General features: G+C 39.9%; 2 protein-coding genes and 1 long non-coding RNA gene across 8 annotated transcripts in view; 1 reads left to right on the top strand and 2 right to left on the bottom strand.

Moving 5' to 3' along the window:
• The window catches only part of LOC147160920 (uncharacterized), a 30110-nt gene that overhangs the window by 3625 nt on the left and 2425 nt on the right, over positions 1 to 24060 (top strand). For both annotated transcript variants that reach the window (XR_015097346.1, XR_015097347.1), the window contains exons 2-3: positions 863 to 1006; positions 15079 to 15202. This is a non-coding gene — a long non-coding RNA (uncharacterized LOC147160920). The remainder of the gene's footprint in view (positions 1 to 862; positions 1007 to 15078; positions 15203 to 24060) is intronic.
• On the bottom strand, positions 1271 to 16816 carry zc3h12b (zinc finger CCCH-type containing 12B). Of its 5 annotated transcripts, XM_086097829.1 has the most exons (7): positions 16692 to 16816; positions 11977 to 12751; positions 11539 to 11678; positions 11115 to 11349; positions 9854 to 9960; positions 8525 to 9782; positions 1271 to 1618 (listed from the first exon to the last, which is right to left on the bottom strand). In XM_086097829.1, the coding sequence occupies exons 2-7, from the start codon at positions 12573 to 12575 to the stop codon at positions 1510 to 1512; spliced, it is 2448 nt and encodes an 815-aa protein (XP_085953955.1). In that variant the 5' UTR covers positions 12576 to 12751; positions 16692 to 16816; the 3' UTR covers positions 1271 to 1509. The 5 variants fall into 5 exon arrangements, with proteins under 5 accessions (XP_085953955.1, XP_085953950.1, XP_085953951.1 ...); XM_086097824.1 differs by lacking the exon at positions 1271 to 1618 and having other exon boundaries at positions 7143 to 9782; XM_086097825.1 differs by lacking the exons at positions 1271 to 1618; positions 16692 to 16816 and adding an exon at positions 16592 to 16691 and having other exon boundaries at positions 7143 to 9782.
• Positions 18071 to 24042, bottom strand: LOC147160921 (APC membrane recruitment protein 1-like). Its single transcript, XM_086097823.1, has 2 exons — positions 23662 to 24042; positions 18071 to 22676 (listed from the first exon to the last, which is right to left on the bottom strand). Exon 2 carries the CDS (start codon positions 22564 to 22566, stop codon positions 19609 to 19611), a length of 2958 nt encoding a protein of 985 aa, XP_085953949.1. The 5' UTR covers positions 22567 to 22676; positions 23662 to 24042; the 3' UTR covers positions 18071 to 19608.

The following is a 24060-nucleotide window of genomic DNA, read 5'->3' as shown; positions in this document are numbered from 1 at the left end:
TCCAAATAAGCTAATTTTGTATTAACGACCTTCTCGGGGGACTCAAGCAAGGACCACGAAGTCCCTCCTGCCGGGCAAATAAACCCGTGTGCTGAATAACCAAATATATCTCTTATTAGGTAATTGACTTGTAAAATGAATTACAGCAATCCTCTCTTCATCGCTGGGGTTACGTTAATCTGATAAGAACAGATACTACACTTGAGCTCCAGCCCAGCCCAGATATAGCCTAATCCACAATATATCCATAATATATAGAAATACCCTCATTGGAAAAACTCTCTAGACATATTTTTATAGCATTTACAGCACTGCAGTTATTTCAAGGTCTTTAAACACACTATAAAAATATAAAACCATTAAAACACATATACTATACATTGAGAGCAAGGACAATTGGTAACACTAAAGTGTACCGATCCTGTTGTGTTTACACCCCCCCCCCCCCCCCAAAACGAATGAAGAGGAAAGAAACTGCAGTTTAGATCCTAATTGGTTGATTAGTTAGTTGATTGAGACCTGTGGGATTTACAAAGCAGAAAAAAACTGATTTTGATGGCCATCTCAACTTACCTCAATCAGTCAAGATTTTAACCATGTATGACTAGACATCTATTTATATTGTGTGTGTTTTTTTACATCATGCCATCATCGGCAGAAATTGAAAAAGTAACATGGCCATTTTGACAAAAAAAGACGTGATTATATGCACTGAAAATAAATAGTTTCAGTACTTCTGCACATATGTTCCATTATTATGCCCAACTACACAATAAATTCTGGACAAAATGGTTGTCATCAGCTAAAAGAAAAATAATAATTACCATAAGTAATAAGTCTTTTTTTCTAATGTTTTATCCAGGCAGTGGAAAAACGGGGAGTCATTTGCCTTCCCCACGTTACCAACGCTACTGGAATGACGGAAAACGCTCCAGCAGACGCCGCAGCAGAAATGTTCATGTGGGCCCGCAATGTGGTGAGCAAGAGCATGCAGCAGTAGATGGAGGTAAAATCATGACGTTTTTGGCCTGTCTTGTTGCGTCGGATAACCTGGAAATTGCAAGCCTGATCCCTCCAGATCGCTTCAAAGTCAGATATCCTATAAGAAGAGCTCGAAGAGTCAGAAGACGTTACACCAATTTCAAAAATATGCTTCATCATAGCAGACAACGGCCTCTGGCTTCTTGACTCTTTGGGGATACAGAGGGATGATTCATAATACTATTTCCTCAGAGCTCGACAAGTTAAATGATGCCTTTGTACTGATTTCTTAACATGCAGCTCACATCGGGCTATCACACTTCCTCATCGCGTCGAAAACTTTGGATTTAGCTTGAACCTAACTATTTGCATACAATCTAACTAAACAAAGGTTTTGGAGTGAACGGTGATGTGCAGTGTGTCTAAATCAGTAACGCCATCCAAACTAAGCAGTGACAACTCTGTGGCCCTTGCGCAAAATGTTGCTGACCCCTGATTCAGATACAGTACTGGCAGTCTTTTTCATTTTCAACTGTCTCTCTGTGTGATTGACGGGCTGTCCAGGGTGTGTCCTCTGCTCTTGCCCAATGTCAGCTGGGTCGGGCTCCAGATCTGCGAAACGTTCACAATCCATTTGCTGCAGATAAGGGATGAAAGGTAAATACCACAATGCCTGAGGTGAAATTCTGCCAGAATGAGATTTTAGACCTTTAAAAAGTAACCAACTCAAATACCTTTGTGCTGACTCACTGAGTTACATTCCTATGAACTACACCTCTAGGGTAAGATGACCTCCTGTGGAGTGAGAAACTTACTGAAGCTCAATCACAAATTCAGACTAAAACGATGCTGCTCAGTACACTCACAGAAATATTTCAAGCAAGCCTAACTTAAGATTTATGTAATTTTTTTTAACATGACAAATTCCAATTTACTTTTTTTTATTAGTTAATTTTAACACAAACCTACCAAATAAACCTTATATAATACATATTCATTAATCTAATAAAGCCTATTTATTTGAAATGCACAATCCCCAGGTTTATGTATTTAGTATTAATAAAGTATAATTGCTCTTAATAATAATAATAAAAGTATTTATTTAAAATACATAAATTTCATTGTTTGAATTGCATAATAAACATCAATATATTTATCGTGTATAGGTAACCTATGTGAAAAACATTTATGTCAATTTTTTTCTCCATGTTTATATATATATATATATATATATTTTTTTTTTTTACATTTTTTGTTTTCGGGATTAAACTAAATGCAGACATCCCAAAAACATAAAAATAAAAAAGTAATTATACTTTATTAATACTAAATAGCATAAACCTGAGGATTATGCATTTGAAATAAATATGCTTTATTAGGCAAATGAATAAGTATCATATAAGTTTTATTTGGTAGGTCTGTGTTAAAATAATCAAAAAAAAAATCAGTAAATGGGAATTTATGTAAAAAATAAAATACATAAATCTTGTTAGGCTTGAAATATTCCTGTGAGTGTATATGATTGTGCCCAAGTCTAGCCTACTGCCAATCTATCCCAATTCCATGCACAACTTTAGCCAGAGGAGGGTGCTCAAACTCAAATAATGACTGAGCTGGCAGTTTAGCATCTCTAGCACTTTAGTGGCTTACAATAATATTAAATATCACTGAAGGTGTCCGATGCGATTCTTCCACACCAAACTCACACATTCCCAAAAATGGTTTTATTGAAGGAGGCGCTAGCACAGTTTGAACATAATGTAGCTTTATTAACGGTGAGAAACACATGTCATTAAGACTTACATTTTGTTTGAGCCCACAGACTCAAATAATCTAGTTTGGTCTACAAAAAAAAAAAAAAAAAAAGCAATGCTTTCCAGTCAGTGTAGATCACGATACTGCAGATAAGCACAACACAAAAAGCTTGCTTTAATGTTTCCCTTTTTACACTGCAGACACTACGGTCCACTCACACCACTTTAGAGAAGTCACCAGTACAACTCACTGTTTTTGAACCATGTGATTTTGAATGTTAGCGGGTTTAAACCTGAGTATAACACTGTAAATATGTACAGTCATGTTAATGGGCACACCTTGAGTCCTGGCATTCTGCATACCAACTCTGTCCATCTGGGAGTATGCTGGCATCAAGTGTCATATAAGGTACACAATTAGTGTGAATGTGTGTTTGAACCACTAATCACGATGTGTACATTTATTATTATTTTTTTAAACAACAACTTTGGTCTTGACATGCTATTTAACACATCATTTCAAAAGTCCAATTTCCAAAGGGCGCCAGCTGAAAGTACATTCAAACTGGCCACAGACAGCAAAATTATTAATTCACACTACTTCAATATATTTCAGAGGTCAAAGTAACAACAAACAGCACACATCTGCTTACCAACATTGTTTAGTCATTAAACCGACTGCCAAACATTCCATTAAATTCCAGTTTGAAGAGAAAAATTTATATTTAAAAAAAAACAAAAAAACATCAATAGACAACTTATTCAAAACTGGCACTGTGCTATCATTTATTAGTGTTTAGTAAAAGTGTCCTTTAAAGTGGATTAGTTCGGTGTGTAACACTGCGTGAATTTTTATTTTTTTTAAACACCCAAATATGCAAAGTTTTCATACAAGGCAAAAATATTAACAAATCAAGGGAAAATAAGCACAGGTTACAACATTCAAGTGAACTGAAGTAATGTTTTACATTTACACATTAAATCCTATCCACAGGAACACATGTAAGTATGTACAGTGAGGGCATGTAACTTAGTGCTGCGCAGTTTTGTCTTGCAGTGCACTGACCCAGCACATCAAAAGTACCAGGTAATTAACTACTGTACCCAATAAAAGATAGTACATACCTATGGGCTACTCCCAGTGACACACAGTGTCACACACAATAGGCATCACCCGCCCCCCACCCCACCCCATCACACACACTTTATTTAAATAAAACTATTTTCATAATATACATTTGATATTTAGTTTACATTCAAGTTAGAGATACAATTTGTATCAACAAGTAAAAGTCAATTCTAGACATTTGTGGCTTGGTTGTTTGCGGCACTTACAAAAGAGGGAATGTGGGGGCGCACTGACTGAACTACTTAGCGTGAGAAAAGCTTTTTCACAAAGCTGGACCATATAGGACAGGGTTTTTAGTTGTGAATTTTTGGCTCTCAAGTACAAGCTAGAAAATATAGCAATCAAATTGAATATGGACAAACCTGAGGATCATACGTCCAACAAGTTATTAAAAATGACTATTGAAATTTCACTTCCTTTTGGATCACGAGCAGGGCAGCTGCCTTTTAATGTGTGTAGTTCAAATTCATAAAGTGACTCATCAGTTTTGTGTACATCTTGTATTCAAGTACTGATTTGATAAGCATGATGCATCCCAGACTATTAACTCATTCACTGCCATTGACGGCTATAGACGTCAAAAATTAATTTGAACTATTTCTATTAGTTTAACTTTTTTTCCCCTTCACTTTTGTTAAGAGTATAAAAAAACTAGAATATTTTTAATTGTACATTTAGAACAGATATATTAGTGATTAATCATACGATTAATTACGATTAAATAATGTAATCGCCTGACGCCCCTAATTTTTAATAATCTTTTCTTTTTATTTAAACTTTAATTTTTTATTGTAATAAACTGCATGACTTCAATAGTTAACTCATGATTAATCATTATTTTTTTATATATCTTCTAAATGTACAGTATTTCATTTTCTAGGTTTTCATACTCTTGTTAACAAAAGTGGAAAAAATTAATTGTTTACGTCTATAGCCGTTAATGGCAGTGAATGAGTTAAGCACATTGAGTTGCCCTGTGTATGGAATGTGCTATATAAGTAAAGTCACCTTGCCTGTAAGAGGAAATATCTGACCTTGCTGAAGAAGACAATAATTCCGCTTTCATTTGAGTTGCGCTGTGTTGCAAGTCGAGACGGATTAAAGTCGTCAGTGCAATTAACTCGGTGTTCTTTCAGTCGCTGAAACACTGATGATAGTTGTTCTTTTTCTTTACATCAAAATCATTTTTTTGGAATATGATAATATAACTAGCTGGAGGTGGGTGGATGGGGGAGAGGGGGGGGGGGGGGTGATGGCACGCAAACGTTGAGCCAAATGCCAGAAACAACGGGTGACAGCAGCCTTGCAATCTGATTGTTTCATATGAAGAAACATTTAGGCAGTTTGTTTTCACCTTCTCATGAACAGACAGCTGGCCGAAAGTGGCCTCGTCTTTTTTCATGAAAAAAAAAACAAAGTCAGCAAAAGCCCAAAAAAAAATCATTTGGGCGATACACATTCATTTTTTTCTTTTTTGGATGTTTATACACACTAGTTTTACCAAACATTATAGAGAGCTTTTTTTCTTTCTTTTTTTTTTTTTTTTAAATAATCACCATTGAGAAAAATAATCTGGCTCACACAAATTCCCAATTAAGAGTAATACCACTTGATGTTGAAAATCTGCGTGGCGCGTTGGCATTTTGTACTTCCGTATAAGAACGTTTGGATGCTCAGTCAGGTGATTATAACAGATTCAATCAAGTGGCATTTCCCTTTAAATGCAGTCAGAGCGCCACCTTGCAGTTGGGCTGGCTTTTTACGATACCGCTGTTACCTGCAGTGGCACCTTGAAGTTCAAAATCCCTAATTGCCATACAATTTCACAAGTTTGAATAGAATTTTCATGAAAAATATACTCCAAAATTCAAACGACCGATATATTACACTACCACTCAAACAGTGATATCAGCATCATGTAAAGCCGCCCAAAAGACCCTTTGTTAAACAACTCAAGGTGCATACTTTGGACATACATATACAAAGTTTTACAATGCATTTTTTCACGCTTCAACTGTATATACATGTACAAGTTTTCACAAAATATATCACTCGTAGAAGAGAATAGACTCTTGCCAGCAGTAACCGCTGGTTTTTGGCCAGTGACGTGAAAAAGGTGAACGCATCCTGAGAGCAATGTGCTGCAAGGCACAGCCAAACTGTATTTGAGCCATCCACTCTCACAATAAAAGCCAAACATCATACTAGACATGCTTTCTTGCATTTATGTCATTTGTGGGGTTTTCTTTAACAATTAAAAAAACAACAACATATATTTAACAACCTTGCAGGCCAAATACTCATGGATGGATTTTTAATCTATCCGCCTAAATATAACAAATCTGTGTGCAAACTCTTGACGGTAAACATTTTTTTCAGTTTTTACTGCGGATGCATTGTGATCATCCAATTTTTACACTTTGTTATCTGAGCGTCTTATGTTTTGTTCACTGCATCCAATTTAACGTTACTGCTTTGCAGCTTTTTTCAACAATGTATTCGCGCTATAAAAAATGTATTGTAAGCGGGTTCTTCAAGCTGTCTCACCCTCTTATGTGTCTTAGTGAAGTCAGTCCATTTAAGTGCATGTTACTTTGATACAAATGAGCAACAAACAGATCCACTGACAAACTGAAGAAGTTCAGAGTAGCTCCTTTTTTCTTTCTTTTTTTTAAAGATAATCATATGCTGTAAGTACCCTGGGAATCAAAAAAAAAAGTGATAACATTGGATTTGTGATGGATCGCAGGGAGATTTGAAACACCCAGGAGTACTTTTTAATTTGTACTAGAGAAATAGAGCTAAAAATAATAATAAAAAATACCTCAGCGCTGTCTAAAAGCCTTAGATACATAAAAAGCGCTACATATATTATATACTATTTTCACAACAAATCTGACAAAAAATATACACAACAGTTGGAAATGAGAACTAATTCCAATTATGTTAAGTTGAATGTTATGTGACGTCAGAATAATAACCGTTTTTTGGCATTATTTAGCAGCTTATAAATGACTGAAATAATGGCTTTTGTGTGATTTATATGTACATTGATAACAACGTGCACCTGTATACAAGACAAAATCTCTTTTTGGCTTGCTTTGTGCACTGTCGTCAAATTCTACCAAAATAGTAGCTTTGTGAGGCTGAGCAAATAGATCTCTTTCCATACTGAGATAGTGCTTTGCGTTTGAAAGTAGGAGACTTCAATGACAAAGACATTCATTGAAGACTAAAAGCGTGAGGTCATTCAGATATAAGGCCATTAAATATCATAGTTCATGCTTGGAGGTATGTGTGTACCTCCCTCTTATTCGTCTTAGAAAGAAATGCACAAAATAATCACCAGTTATTTACAGCAGAGAGGCAAAGCTCAAGAACGTTATTGATAAGTTGTACTGCACCACAAACATTTGCGATGCCGTTCACAGCACATCCACATGACCTGAACAGGAACTTCTTAAAAGCTATGTGGCTAAAACTTTGGATATTGTTCATTAAATGAATCCAACTGTGATGTTGCTGGCTCGTATTGAAAGCAGGTGGGCCAAAGTTTGATACGTCGTCTCTTGTTGAAATCAGGGCCCGGTTGTTCAGTTAGCGGTTATTTTTTTTACCACTGGTTAACCCCTAACCGGCAGTTAAATTCTTAAACCGCCGTTAGCTAGCCAGCCGTAAAATATGCACTGTTCAAAACATGGTTAGTCACGTTGTTACTTAACAGCGTGTGGTTAGCATAACTGGTTAGCACTAATACACGCCACAATTCCTCATTTTGTAAGACGTTCAAATGTCCAAAAAGATCGCACTGTCAAAGTTAACCGTGTGGTTAGCATCACTGGTTAGCACTAACACACGCCACAATTCCTCATTTTATAAGACGTTCAAATGTCCAAAAAGATCAAAGGCTTGTTTTATAAATTGAATAAATCTATTAAATAAGTTATTCTCCACACTATTAAAAAGTTAGCGGCGTTCACAAAGTGTGCTAACTTTAGCGTCAAGGTAGCAGCCAGTTCAAGTTAACCGAGTTTTGAGCAACCAGGCACAGATTGTCAACCAATTGGTCTGACAAATTTGAGAGAACAGCTAACTAAGATGACAAAATCCTTATATTTGACATTTTTTCTACTCCATTTCAAATGTTGATAGGAAACTCAGCTCCTGGTTAGGCATGAGAGATGCGGTATGAAACGTACAGTAAAGTTTCCTTTTACAAATGTACCACACTGTGTGAAACATCTTACAATTGTACTTTAAAAATGTCAGACAAACTTCGTCTATGCTGTTGACTTAATGTCATCTTGCTGATGAAAAACCAGAAAGCTGCTGGATTTTGCAACAGACATTACAAAAAAAAAATCCTGAGGGCAAATGTTGCACATTTGGCAACATTTATCAAGTGCCTGTCTTTGCAAACAAAACACTCCAATCTCTCTATTTAATTTCCACCTTAATCACATATTATTTTTCTTTAAATAAAAAAAAACAAAAAAGGGTCCCTCAGTGACAAGACCTCAAATTTGTAACAATGACAGCTGCCAGTTGTTGTGGGTCTGTCAAATGAGGGTTCTTCTCCATCACTGAATGGACCACATAAGCAGGAAAAATGTTGCAAAGGTTCCGATATGTTTGATACTGGTGCTCGGGGATGACGTACCGTTCTTGGTGCTCCGCGGCAGCTGTGGCCTCCCACGGCGAGTTCCAAATTTGCTCCATTTTGTCAGGCATGCTGCGGACCATGACCCGCTCGCAACACGGCATCAGGCTGTGGCTCAGCGGGTACGAGTGGTACCCGTAAGACTCGTTCCCGCAGGGCAGCGGGTCCCAGCTCGCGTGCTGCTCTCGGCACAGCGGCGGTCGCCTCTGCCTCATCGGGTTGCTGTCGTACAGCCTGGAATCGGATATGCTGTCCATGCGAGTCATACCAAGGGAGCGCGTCGGCTGCGAGGACAGCGGCGGGAGGGCGTTCTGAGGCATGGGGTAGTCTCCGGGGCAGCTCGACCTGGCCCCCACTGCCACGTGGATGTGCGTGGCGAGGTGAGGCGCGGGCGGCTTACGTGGACCCTGCTTGGGCTCCTCCGGCCCGTAACTCTGCACCCTGGTGAGCGTTTCGTGCCGAAAGCCGTGCGGGAAAGCCTGCATTCTCCCCGTTGCCGGGGATTGCTTCATGCTCTCCTCCAGGCTCCCGTCCACAGAGTTCGGGTACATTTCGCCGTAGGAGGAGAATGAGTCACTGTTGGAGTGGCTGAGGCAGGACTCGGGGCAGTGGCTGCGAGTTCTCTGACACACAACGTGCTCGTGCTCCATGCTACAGAAACTGTCGACGTTGTGCATACTGCTCATGCTCATGTTTGAAAAGTCACTGTGCAGTGAATAATAACCATGATCGCTGACCGAGTCGTACTTTGGGAACTGCTCGCTGTATGTAACGGAGGCGCCGTGACTGTTGGTGACCAAAATGGGAGGGTAGTGTACACTCGACATGTGCTCGAGCGAACTATGTGAGAACTGCAACGAGCCCGGCACCGGGCTGCTCGCGGAGCGCGTGTTCAAGGCCCCGGCTGCGTGGCTCTTGGCGGGCTGCATGGTGGGCACGCTGAGGGCAGTCACAAGGGAAGGCACTGAATTTGTCTCAGACTTCCTCACGACGGACAGAGTTTCTGGAGACTCGCAGGCCACCGAGCGTATGCTCGGGTCCGACTGGCGTTTGGGCGCCACGCGTTTGACTTCAGAGTTGCCGTCCCTGTTCACAACTGCCGGACCGGTGCCGCATTTCGCTAAGGCCCCCTCGCTCATCGTCTTCACGGCAGACAGCTTGGCGAAGGCCCGCAGTTCATCGGCCACCGACCGCAGTGGTTGGTTGACGCGCTCCGGATGATAATATTTGCACTTGTGTCCATATGTGCACTTTTTGCCTTTTTAAGGAAAGAATAAATCAAGTCAGCAGCATGGAAGAATCTAAACCAATTTTTTTTAACTGACTCACCATAGGGGCAAGGTTGTTTTTTATGCTCTGGGACAACAGGACGCTTGCGAAGGAAATTTTCCAAGCTTGGACCGTGCCTTCCCAGTGGATCATCAGGTGGCATAAATCTAAAGACATGAAAATGTTTCAATGTGACTGCCGCAATGTTAGTAGTACACTCAAGTTCAACATAAATAGTGACGGCTGTAATGTTTAGGGCCCATATTGCTAGAGATTCTAACTTGACATCAAAATTCACGGCAAGGACTCTTAGCTTAGGAGTGATTGTGTGTAGAAGTGAGGATAGAACCTCAAATTGATCAACTTCACCATTTTCAATTTTATTTCATATTCGCCCCCATTTTTGGCCTATTAAAGAAGACATATTTTTCAGAACTCCTAGACATTTTATCAGATTGTCTTTTTATTTCACCGAGCGCTGTTTGCCAAGAAAAATGACGCTGATTTTGATGGTCTTAACATTCATAAAAACATATGAAATTTTAAACACACATATCATGCCACGCCATTTTTGCCTCTGCTTGTGGAACTTCTAAGCCACTTAAAAATCTCCTTCCCTGCTCCGAGCACCTCAGGAGCTATCTTAACTAATTTGCTCCAAAAAATGTATTAATACGTTCTATTTTAAATATTAACATGATCCCAAAGACGTATTTATACTTTTTTTCCTGGGGGGTTTATGCTAGAGCATACACAAGGCTTTGATGCAGCCTCTGAACTGAAGAGAATGCTTGAAGCAATGGTAGTTATTACAAAATCAACCAGCAGGTGGCAGCAGAGTATAAGCGATCAACCAGGTCCATGTTGCAACAAACTGTTTTCCCCACTGTTTTGAACAAATTTGTGAATAATGATGAAACTTAGCTACATGCTAATGCCAATTGCTGCAAAACAGAAACTGTTAGAAATATCCTTTTTTTTTCCTAATGAAAAAAGAGACTCTAATCTTTCTTTTGGTAGGTTCCAAGTTTTATAGCAATAGAACACAATATTCTGTAGGCCTTGCAAAATCAGTCAAAATCCAGTAAAACAGCCGGGAGCAAAGGAGGTTGCTTCAGTGAAAATAGCTGGGCGTGAATGAGTTAGGAGCTAGGATTCTTCAGGAATAGCTTTTATCTTTAGTCAAATCTACTCCTCACTTTTAGGCGATATTCTAATTCATTTGAAGCTGTAATTTATGATGTAGCATCACTGTACAAATATGCTGACTGTTTTCCAATGATAGGATTTAGTGTTGAATAAAATGTGCAAAGCTCCTTACTTGTCATTGACGAATGAATACATTAGGAGACGTTCCTCGATGAACTTCTTCCACTCTGGTTTTTCATTTTGCAAGTCTCTGTAGTTGTCATTTGACACAATAATTCCATCAGAATCATAAGCCAGCTTCACTATGAAGCGATCATCATAGCACACCACCCTTCTGCCTTGGACCCTCCGAGATGGGGTGAAAACCAGGATCTTCTCTTTTTCTAGCTTGCGTAATACTTCTTGATCTGTGAAGGGGAAACAATATTTGAGCTGGCTCGGGATCACATAAATACGAGGAGAATACCACATTCTTTTTGGGTAACTTTTAGCAGCTAATCCTAAATCCCCACGCCGATTGCCTCTTATTATTACAATACTCATTAAATGCAGTATCACGTACACTGACAATAGCAGGCCAAACATGACTTTGCTACCTGTAATGAGGGCATCGGGTCTTGACTGTTCCTTTCTCCATGCTGGGACAAACACAGTAATGTCTTTGTGCCCCTTTTCCAGGAACCATTCGACAGCAAGTTGGATACCACGGCAAGAAAAAACCTCTTTGTTTCCATGACTGAAAAACAAACAGATACAGTGAACTCCTGTTATAGAGAGACCATACAAAAACAATTGATTTAAAAACTAGTCTATGTATTTATATTAGTGTTTGAATTTTGTAAATGCTCCTCCTCAAGTCACTTCAATATAATTCCTTGGCACCAAGATGCCACAAGATGGCGCCAATGCAATACTTGTATTGCTTTACCATGAGCGCAAAAATAGCAAATGGGTGATAGTGCCCTAAAATGTCAGCAAATGTGTGAATTCATGAATGCCGAACCGCAATTATGTCACGGTTGTGAGCATCTTACCTCATTGCCACGTTTGATCCGTCAATGACAATAGGCCTGAGGTTGTCATAAGGGTCCACAGATTCCTCTTCCACAGACACCTCAGGACTAACAGTCTCTTTGACGCACGGTGTAAGTGATAGCGACGTGGCTGCAGTGCTGCAGGGTTGACTTTCGGGCTCCACTTTGTTCCCCAGCCTTACGAGCTCAGCAAGAATGTCATTAATTAGCGCAGCGGCCCCCAGTTTATTGAGCACCATCTCCACCTGCTCTCCAGAGTAGCCCAGCTTCAACGCAAAGTCCATTTTGGTCTGGTACTCCCTCTCACTGGCCGCTTTGATCGCTGGCCCCGCACCGGTCTCGTCATCACGGGACTCTTGCACGGTGCTACTCTGGGAAAAGCTGGGCTGGTCGAGGCACGGAGAACGACACAGCTGCCGATGGGGCTTTGTCACCGCCAAGGGCTCCCAGTTCTTGCAGCTGCTGTCGTTCACCTGAGCCTCCTGCCGCTGCTGCTCCTCGCCGTCACTTTCCGAGCTGCTGCCGTCCTCGGGCTCATCGGTGGCATGCTGGTCCCTGCTCGAGTCAGTGTTCTCCTCCCTGCATGGGTGCTTTTCCATTTTGAGCCTTTCCGACGCAGAACATGCTGTCACGTTTGCCTCAACACTTCGGATTTACGCCCCATGCTTCTTCCTCACCTCACCTGCAACCAGGGAATCTCATTCATTGCTGGACTTGGAACACTCCTTGAGTTGGACTGAAGGATTGCACTCTTCCCTGTGTGAACTACTTAAACCTGAAAGAGAGCAAAAATATATGCGTGAATACTGAGTTACACAGCGGGACTTAAAAATGTTAAGACTACCAAAACCTGTACAATTACGAACAGACATTTTGCCTAAAAAAAAAGTGCCTTAAAAAATTGCTGAAAAACTTCGACAGGTCGTACAGGCAACATGCCGGCCTATGATTTGAGACTTTGGCAGATCTCGCTTGTGCGTTTTGCTTTTTTAGTAGGCTTTCTTTTTCTTGCAACACTTATTCCAAAACAATAACCAGCCTTAACAAGGGACATGCAGAAGAGCTGTCCCCCTCTATAAGTGGGGGATAAGTACCAAACCATCAATCACTGCCGCAAATAGCATAATAATAATGATAATAAAAATAACTAAATATGTTTGTTTTTTTATCTGTAAATAGATGAATTAACAAGAAGCGAGTCAGCAATTAGTACATTGTTTAACTTCTTTTCACACATGTTAAGAAATTTAAATTGTGAGGGGCATCTGCCATGCAAATTTTACTATCGTAAAATATTTTACATTATTACACTAATTAGCTCCTAAGAATGAGAAATGTTCACGAAAGAAATTTTCTGCACATTTAGAAGGTTTTAAGATGTCTTGGAAGGGAATATTTATATTTGAATTATTTCATACCGGAAGAATGGTTGAATATGCAGTCTTCTGGTTGTTATTATTAGTATAGTGAGCATTAAAAATGAAATAAAAAATGGTGAAAGTCACCATCAGAACCTTATCCTAAAAATCGGACTGCTTTAACACAACCTAGCATGCTAATTTTATGAAAGAAATGAGATGAATGGAAAATGTTCATTAATTTCATGCTATTTTAAGAAGAAATGCTAACTTGGTATATATTGAAATTATCTGTCATTGTATTGGGGGGGGGGGGGGGGGGTTATGTATCAAAAGTACTAGTGGTATCGGTGACTACTCATTAGCTGAGTGCACCTACGGGTACTGGTCTGAAGAAAAGTGATATCGAACATCCCGAGTCTTCAATATGCATCAAAACAGTGTTGCATTAATGAACAACGTTTCCCTTGTCGTTGGTATGCAGCGAGAATATTACCAATGGGCCAAATGACGAAAATATGAATATTCAGAAAGAGGAACCACCAAAAGTCTGCATCTGATCCGTCTGAAAGCCATGCAAACCTTTTATCATGCCATGTTGACTATTTCACTTTTCAATCTTAGTAATGTGTTGTGAACATTACATGGTACAGTTTGAATTAAGGCATATGCAGTACAATAGAATCAGCCGACCAGTGTCACGATTCGTCTCCCTCTAGATAACGGAAAGAAAGAAAGAAAATAATGAAACCGACCGCAAATATGCATGTGACTTTCCTCTTCCTGCAGTCTATTGGTTTTTAAATAATACAACAACAAAAAAAAGCCTGGTCTGTTAATGTACTGCAGAACAGCCCTCGCCTTGAAGCACAAAGGCAACATTGAAGGCAGACACGCATGAGTGCATAGAACCTGAGACAGTGTGGGCTGATCAGTGCATCAGTGTGCCGCCAGCCCTCTCAAAGAGTGAACATTGCCTGGCAACTAATCTGTTACGTTCAATAAGGGCACGCCTTACGGTAGAAAATATGTTTTGTTACACGTGAAAATCAAAATCATTTTAGTAACGAGCCGGTTTAGGTGGAGAGCAGATACAATACTGCCAGATTCAAGAGGCGCAGCCCATGATGTGCGTTGCCTAGCAACACAGCCGTGTCATCAGCTAACTCCTTTTTACAAGTCACGACTAAAGCAAACACAGCTCATCATCTCTCTTCAGGCAGCCAGTAAATGCACAACACTTGCAGATACACTACTCTTTGCACCACAACTCTTGAGGAGGCACATTCCATAATAAAAAATGGACTTTTTACTTCACAGACCTTTGTCTCAACAATGTTTTCAATATGGAATAATCTACAAACCCAACCCATATCCCATTTAGGTTTTCTAATGAGGGTAAAATCATTCACGGATTATTTTCTTTAGCAACAGAGGTTTTCGTTAGTTGTTTAATTGAATTTTAAAAAGGTGTTAACAGGCAAGACCTGTCTTTAGGGACAAAATACAAAAACTAAGTAAATCTGATGCAACAAATGCATACATTTGCAGTCTGTTAGTGTATCCGATCAATTTGCAAACATTTATTTGGCCACCATAACCTCTCTACTAAAACTAAACGCAACATCTAAATAACGCAACCGTAGTGTAAACAAAAGCTGACGCAGTCCACTGATAATCGTTTAAGGTGACATGATTGTAAGTGGAGCAGATCAATCCAATCATTTACCTTTCTGATTCACAGGTTTATAATTTTGCAAGACGAAGAGACCATCTGTATATGAATGTTACATGGCGACATATGAAGAGGTCCTTGGGGCCATTCTGCACCCCGTCTGTGTTCGGAATAACTCCCTACCCGCTAAATGGTGAGTTTGCAATTTTGTAGTACTGTTTGAATAAGTAGCGAGTACAGGTTATATATCCCACAATGCATCTTGAAAAGTAGTGAACCGATTGTCACTAGAAAAGCAAAAAGCAGCGGGAGCTATCATACAAATGTTTGTATTGTTTTATAATACTAAATTATTATCATTATTATTTTTAATATTTAATACAGAAAGTCAAGCAATTGACACTGATATGTTGCAATTATGTAAAAGCAATAGAAATTAACTTTGTGCCCGAGTAGAATTCAAAAACAATTTTTTACTTGACTGATGAAAGAACTATATAGAACCACAATATAAAAATCGCAAGTGATTAGGTCTGAATAGACATCAATTTGGGCGATTTATTGCTGCACTAGTTTGACATCCTGAAATTAAGGTTGAAAAATTCAAGCCTTTCAAACTTTTTGCATTAAGTAACATTAGGTAACGTTATGTTGACCTGCGTTGTATCAAACTAAGGTATGCATCTAATATTTTAGTACCCAACTGGAAATTACAACTACAATAATGAACATATTCTCAAATTAATACTTCTAATAGTATCAATAAAAACTTACCAAGTCATCATCCAATCACATTATGCTCTCTTCAACTTTGCAAATACGATGACCAAGTTATTGTATGACTAATTTGCGTGTGGATTAAATCACATTTCAAGACAGAACGATGGACATGTGTTAGTTTTGGTCGAGCATGATTTAAAGTTCTAGAGTTCACTTAATGGCACACCGGATATTAATAAACTAGTGATATAAAGAATTTCAATGAGTCACGGCTTGTACTTTAAATAGAAACTTCGGTTACTTTGATAGCACTCATTTTCAAACGTGTTACGACTAAATGCACGTCAATATCAACGTTGTATCATGTCATCCCAAACAAGAGCATCGCGCCTTTAAATGGATGGTAACCAACACAACACCACAGGAGATCGCATATTATACTGACTTGATTATTTTAGCGTTATTACATGGGATGTCAAATTGGCGACCTTTGCACACAAGTAATCGCTGTAACATCATTTAGGCCCCGAGTTAGCACACGCGTACGAAGCTGCTCTGTGGTTACTTAGCCAGCTGGAGTCAACACGTTAGCCACATCCACTAACCAGGTTAGCTTTCTCAGCTACGTCTGGTTTGATTCATGGATACAAAGTAGCACGGCGTGTACCGCCGTGGTTAAACTGTACACCACGACAGTCGATCGGCGTCTGCATTTAGTTCACGGAAGATAAAAACATAGCCACTAAAATAGCACCAGATGCTAACTTTGACATACGCTCGCGAGCGTGTGTTAGCTTGTAGCTGACGCGCGCGTGCTAACATTTTCTCCGAACTTGAGATAAAGTTAAATGACAAATCTTACACTGCGGCGAAGTTGCGGCGACACGACGGGGCTTGTGCGTGTGGAGGAGAGCGCACCTAAATCGGTCGCGAGTGTTGCCATGCAGCGAGTGCAGTCTCACCATGTTGCTGTCATCCTCCTCGCCCGCACCACGGATGTTTGGCTGCCATTGGCGCTGCTGTGCTGTCGCAGTTTGCTCAAGGTTGCTAGATCACGAGAGGATGCTCGCTGGTGACACCTCAGCGCACTCCTTCCATATTGAAACATGGCCAAAATGCACTGTTCGCGTTTTAAGAGGAGCACGAATAACTTTCGCAACTTTAAATGGGATACATTTGATTTTTCAGCACTATTGCCAATGCACTTGTCGTTGGCTGCAATGCATTTATTTGTGGGCAGTTTTACCATGCAACATGAAACACTAATCGGCCACTAAATTAGGTATACAGCACATTTATTAAACTCAAGTGTTTCACAGCCTTTATTGAGCCAAGAAAAAATCTCACTGTACACCCAACAAAAACACAAATAGTATACAGTGGACCTCTTCTGCACAGAATATGGTGAGTTGAGGAGCTTCATTTGGACAAAATCAGTCATTTGCTGCCCTCTTTTGGCATCTATGGGAAACCGTTGTTTAAAGTGTCAATTTGCACTCGAGTCAGGGCTCACCAACAAATTTCCCATACATCTGTTAATAGTTGACACCCCCATGGGCATGTACGAGTGGGGAAGACTCCAACTTCTTTTAGCATCCCAAGCAAAATTTTTGTCCTACCCAACATAACAATCTCAATCATCTTTATTGGCCAAATATGTAAAACCAAATAATTTGTCTTCAGCAGTTTCAGCCAAATTAGTATTTCAGTAACAGGCAACTAAAACATAAAGCACAAAGCATCTCAGTCAAGATTGATGAATCACTTCCACATAATTAACTACTTTCCTATTTAGACCAGCATCATGTGGCAATTCAGAGAGAGCACGAAAGTTGCAAATAATGTATGTTAGTTTCTCAGCGCTCAGGTTAAGGTTTAACTGGGAAAAAAAGAGGACCAACTGAGGTAGGTATTTAATGAAATAGTGATTGTTTTGCCTGTTTTATGTTACTGGCAATGATAAATGAACAAAGATACAGCACACATTTGTCATAATTTTCCAGACCATTTAAGTGAAATAGGATAAAAACACACCCAACGTAATCACTAATGCTCATGATCCATAATGCTGTTTATTGATCATGAAGCAGACATTGCGCAGTAAATTTGCACCTTTTAGAGCAGTCTCATTGTTTTCTGCCTGTCTTTTAGTCAAGTTCATATGTAAACGTCATTATCTAAAGTAAAAGCTAGATTTAGGGATCCATATTCAGCCTTCATTCTCTCAGGGTGGTTATGTAAAACTTGAATCACTCTTCTAGTCAAGAGTGCACTAAAAAAAGATGAGTGGGCCAACAGACTGGAATATACCTGATCAGGAAAATAATAATGCAAATACAGGTACGTTTTTTTTTTGTTTACTTTTAAGGCAGTGTTCACATTGACAAAACAGATTTTTCAAAAATAACAGATAAAACCGAAGACATAAAGACAATTTTCAACAGCATTTTCAGTACAGTCCTACAAAGTACAAACAGCTGAGAATATAAATACAAAACATTCGATGACACTGGTTCATGACACTAGAAAAATTAAGTCATCCAATCAACAAAACATGGAATTCATATGACCATGAGGCAAGGATTTCTATTCAAACCACATACTTTCTAATGCAATAATGTGCATAAAGTGTGTCAGTAATCGTCTTTTGCACTGCACAGGCAGTCAAGCAGCATTCCACTCATGTGCTACACAAATAATCCATCTTTATCCTGCCGTATTATCTACACTTATGGTCGTCGAATGTGCAAGAACTAACACTCCAACTTCACATTTTCGCAATCCAAACTATCAAAACACTTTCTGTACTGCAAACCAAATGACTAAATACTTTTGACTATAGTGACAAAATTGTGGTCTTTAACTCATTCACTGCCATTGATGGCTATCGACGTCAAAAATTCATTCAAACTATTTCTATTAGTTTAAAAATGTTTCCACTTTTGTTAAGAGTATGAAAACTAGAAAAAAATATTTTATATTCAGAATAGATATAAAATCGTGAGTTAACTAGTGAAGTCATGCAATTAATTACGATGACAAATTTTAATCGCCTGACGCCCTTAATTTGTAATAATTTTTTTCTTTTTTAAATCTTTTCTATTTTTTTAAAGAAAATATTATTAAAAATTGGGCATCGGGTAAATACATTTTTTAATTGTAATTAATCGCATGACTTTTCTAGTTAACCCACGATTAAAAAAAGAAAAATTATTAAAAATTAGGGGCGTCGGGTAATTACTTTTTTTTTGTAATTAATCGCATGACTTCACTAGTTAACTCACGATTAATAAAAACAATTATATCTGTTCTAAATGAGCAAAATATTTTTTTCTAGGTTTTCATACCTTTAACAAAAGTGGAAAAAAATGTTAAACTAATAGAAATCGTTCAAATGAATTTTTGACGTCTATAGGCGTCAATGGCAGTTAATGAGTTACAAAACTCAATCTTGAAATGAATCGGGGGGGGCAAAACAGCTACAAACACATTTAATTTAAGAATGCTGCCCTGTCGAACAGAAACAAACGATAGCATCAAGTAAAAGATTTAAGAGGCAACTGGTGTTATATGCAAACCAGGCTGATGAGGAGCCTTCCGATAAAGCACAGTAACATAGATGAAACCTAGATATGTAAAACAAATGCTTGGTGAGGCAAAGATGTGAGCATTCATTCCTGCAACAAAACCATAAACTGTGCAAAACCATTTAGCGTTCTTAATTCAGCATGAATGCGTTTAGACTCCAATTTTGGTTTTTGTGCAGTACTTTTCAAATAAATTGTTCAAGTAGGCCACAATTATCACTAAACGTTAACACACACAGAGCAATCAATGGCACGTCGTTGTCCAACTGTATTATTTGACAACCTTTCAATTTCAAGGTGATTTTCTGACGTTTGTCACACCTGTGGGCGGGTCTTCTGTAGGCACACCTGCCCTTAGAGGACTTCCAGAATGACACGCTCGTTCCCGACTCGCCGTCTGTCTGCTTTGACTAAACTGCATATATGACTGTAAATCAGCAGCTGCTTTGCAAAATGCATCCTCATCAGCACTGTACGACGTGTCTATTCCTGAATAAACAAAGGTGCTGTGAGGTAAACAAGAATCTGACTGCGAGGGCAGGCGGCAGGGCCTATTGTAAAGCTCTGCGTCTTGTGACATTGGCACGTCAGAACCAAGGCGGGCTTTGCTCTCAGGTAACCCCCTGCTTAAAGAATCCGAAAATATTTGACGTTTCTGGACTGCTTCAGTTATGTCGTCGTCGCTCAAAGGAAGGCTTAAAGCCATTTCTGACCGACTTTGCCATGGCAAGGCCATAGCGCTACCACCGTCTCTGACCTCTGATGTGGACATGAGTACATTCTTTTTATAATATGCTAACGGATCCCTCTCCGGGTCTCTTTCAGCTTGAGGACAGGAAAGGGTAGCAACAGGCATCTGCAACTGAAGGCTTTCCGTGTCCAGAGACCGACTCCTCCTGTCCAGGGACAAAGGATTGGACATGGACTGGCTCAGTCTTGTAAGGCCAAGGTGCCGTGGGAGACTAGCGATGGCCCACGTGTTACTGATCAGACTCTGCTCATACAGATCTAACATTTGATAGTCGCATTCAGCAAATGCATCTTTTTGGAGGTAGCTGTCTTCAAATTCCTGATAGGGCGACGAAATGTCCTCCTCCAGTTCCATGTGAATCTGCTCATCGTATTCCCCCTCGTTATGCATGTCCACGACGTCGAACGTGACGATGGTGGGTAAGGCCTCCATATTTGAAGTGAAGGCGCTGCTCGTCTCCAAGACGTCCACGCTCGCGTTGTGCAGGTCGCACAGCATCTGAGAGCTTTTCTCATAGTTGACAAGCGCTTGGGAGAAACAAACGGTTTGGCTTTCATCCAAACAACTGTTACGATCCGGAGACTGGGAATTGACATTTCGGAACGGCGATGCAACAGGCGTGTTTTCTTCTGGATGTTGCTCTTTGGGATCACATAATGTTTGAAAATCTGGGTCGGACGTATTCGCCAATGACAAGTTGCTGTGCCTCGTCTTACGGTCAACATTTACAGTATTTGAGGAAGCAAGTTCATTTCCCTCTTCATTAAATTTGTCTGCCTCAAAATTCTTGCTAAGTGCGGCCTGTGGTTTAGTATTCAAATTACAGTTCTTCTTCCAGTCAGTTTCTTGCAGGGCTACTGTATTTCGTGTCAAGTTGAAGGACTTGCATGCGCTTTGCACCTCAATAAAATCCTGCGCTTTGCACTGGTCGGCACTTGGTCGTCGTTTCATCTCTGAGAAAGCAGAATCTGTCGCATCCATTTGCTCACTCTGGTTGGAACTTGGCAGTCTCGGTTTGCTTTCATTATGTGGACTGACGAGACTCTCGTCAGTCGCAAACAGTTCATAGAGGGCGTCCCCGCTGTAACTGTCCCTGGGTAATCTGTTTGTCTGTCTTAGCCTGTCTGTTCTGTCCTGTCCTTCATCTGGACCCGGGGTAGTTGAATCGTAGTAGCCCTCGTCGCTATTAGGAACTGATTCTTGATGCTCACTTTGAGGTGTCAACACATCAGCTGAAGTGTTCAAGGTGCTGGCTTGCTGTGCGCTGTTACTGTCCACCGAGTCCATATTGTGTGAAGGCATCATGCTGGCAGTCAGATCCACGTGGTCCTGGTTGCAAGGACAGTGAAGTTCCTCTGATGTGTTCGGTTCCCAAAAATCCTGAAGGCATTGTTCGTCTAAATCTTCGGGGGAGGCCATTTCTTCACCTCCGCCCTGGTAGGTGAGAAAGCAGGAGGCCCGCTTCCCTCCATTTCTTCTACTTTCTCCAGAAACGGTCGTTTCTGTGATGCTGTCATCCTCTTGATCTGCAATTATGTCCCCACAACCAGTGAGCGAATCAAAGCTCTTAAGGGAGGCAACCTCGCCGTAGATCAGGTTCAGTTGATCAGATGAGCCGGCAGGTGTTTCGGACTTCAGTGCTGGATCGGGCATCATCTCAAGTAACAGACAAGGCTCGCTATGTCCTCTACCGCTCTCCTTGTATCCACCGGAAGCCACGGCCATCAAATTAATGTCATCTTTTTGATCAGCACGCGACTGATTATCACACTCAATCGTAGGGTTTTCTCGTTCCAAATTCTTCTCTAAGGTTACTACTTCAGTGTCATTACATTCAGGTGCCAGTGAACTATCACACATAGCATTTGCAAAATCAGGCACATCTGGTTCAGATTCCAGGCACTGTGTGACATAGTGGTCAGGTTTGTTCTGGACAGGAGGCACCTCGATTTGGCAGTGAGGAGAGGACATTGTAATTGTTTCTGTTTTATCGGAACCGTCATTTCTATGGTTCTTGTGATGTTTAAAACTACTAAAAAAACTTTTCAAACCCCGTTTCTGTCGAGTGAGAGACTGGGATTTCTGTTCATTGGGGAGACTACATTCATTACCATGAAGGGTTTCAGTGCACTCACTCTGGTTGTGATACTCAAAATCCCCTGTGGAGGCGGATCCACCTTTCAGGCTGTCATCATGACTTATTTGGCTTAGCCCATCATGAGTTTTGCTTTTGTAGATTCCTTTCTTATTAGACCACTTGCTCTGGTTTTTACTCCTCCCGCTGAAAAAGCTTGGTAACAGACACATACTTTTGCGAACTCCAAAGAAGGTGAGTGCAGTCCTAAATTTCCCAGATTTTGGAGCTTTCACGACAGAAGCGGTTTTATCTGGAAGATGCTCCTCTGTAATGTCAGGAGGGTCACGTTTAGAAAGGGATCCCGAAATGTTCTCCAAGTCCCCAGTTTCACTTGGGAGCTTGTCAACGTCGCGAGAAGCCATTGCTAGCTTGTTTACAAAATCATGACGTTATCTGGCGTTGTTTTAGCTGAATGTCCACACCCAGCAGTGTGGTTCACTGTTGTCACTTCTTCATCCATCCATCGCGAGCTCTGCAGTGAAAAATATGTAAACATTACTGTGGCGTTTTTATATTAAAATTACCCAAGTGACATTTGGCTAACTACATCCATTAGCATGTTTTTACTATTCTCTATATCAGTGGTGCTTAATATTTGTCGCCAAGTACCATCTAAAAAAAAATAGCTTGCCAAATACCTCCATCGTGGCAAACAATTAAGTGTTTGCACTGTCTTGTGCACAAACAAGACAGAGATTTTATTTCTACAGCATATCTGTAATATTATTTTTAGTCACTGTAAAATTATGTTATTTGAGCATCAACGTTGGGCTTAAATACCCACCCAGCCATCCATCTCACTGGGGTTTGTGTGGAGCCTATGCAGTAAAATTAATAATTCAATTAAAATGATTTAAAATAAACGACTCGTAAATATTTTTAACTTTAAAGTTCAATAAAAACTAAATTGTAGTTACTACTTAGGCAGTGATTCAGTTACGTACCATAAGCGGTACTCATACTCCACTTTGAAAATCACTTCTCCACAATAGAGATGTGAAGGATAGTGTCTGCTTTGGCTCTACTGAATGATGTCTGACTTAATATAAATCAAAAGTCATTATAATGACGATGATAATGATAACAGTAGTAAATATGAGCTCTGTGGCACAATTGAGTTATTTATAAATAAGACTAAAATCAGCAGTTCACTGGGAAAGCAAGATTTGTTGTGCGTTTAAATGCATGTCACTGGTGTCTGTATTAATTTTGACAAGACAATAGTATGATAGAAGATAAACCACAATTTCAAACCCACAAAATTACATTTAATAATGCAACAGGCTGTCACGGCGTGGCTAAAATATGCATAAACCTATTTATAAATAGTTTATGCAAAGATGCGCTGACTTAAATCACACAGTCATTTATATAATGACCTTCAAGGAATGACAAATTACTGTACATTACTGTACATTGTTAGGTAATGGTAAAGTATAATAAGTAAACAAACTTACCATCTACAGCCAAAATCTCCCATCGCGTATCCCAACGCAAAGTCTCCGGCATCATTGAATTTATTCTAATTTCTCACTTCAAACCAACCTTCACAGTAAAATATAGAAGCTTGCGCCAGAAACGGTTTGATTTGTTTAGCACTAACCTAGCCTTTCGTTAGCAGCTGGTGCTTGCTAACAGGCTAAAATCCGTCATCAGCGGTGTAAATTCCACACTTAGTGGCCGTGCAGTGGCTCACGGTAAGTGACGACAATCCACCCGATTGGGAAAAATATTGTGCATATAAGCACGGATGTTGTTGCTGTCATTTATCAGGCTATTGGCATGCCGATTTCACTTCAGCAGTGTTAAAGCCTGGATAGAAGTACGCTAAACGCTATCGGCGCATGTTAGTGACG

Source organism: Leptonotus elevatus, chromosome 16 (assembly GCF_054856555.1).
Source record: "Leptonotus elevatus isolate MCC_2025b chromosome 16, RoL_Lele_1.0, whole genome shotgun sequence".
Taxonomy (NCBI): domain Eukaryota; kingdom Metazoa; phylum Chordata; class Actinopteri; order Syngnathiformes; family Syngnathidae; genus Leptonotus; species Leptonotus elevatus.
The sequence above is the reverse complement of the archived record's forward strand: the minus strand, read 5'-3'. Positions and strand labels throughout refer to the sequence as shown.

Bases quoted from the DNA above. Each gene is read 5' to 3' on its own strand.
- zc3h12b (XM_086097824.1), bottom strand. From the start codon at position 12,575: ATGGAAAAGCACCCATGCAGGGAGGAGAACACTGACTCGAGCAGGGAC. The intron at 11,679-11,976 runs GTAAGATGCTCA...TTTGTTTTTCAG, and splicing joins GGATCAAACGTGGCAATGAG to TCATGGAAACAAAGAGGTTT. The intron at 11,350-11,538 runs GTAGCAAAGTCA...TCCCCTTCACAG, and splicing joins ACCCGATGCCCTCATTACAG to ATCAAGAAGTATTACGCAAG.
- LOC147160921 (XM_086097823.1), bottom strand. From the start codon at position 22,566: ATGGCTTCTCGCGACGTTGACAAGCTCCCAAGTGAAACTGGGGACTTG.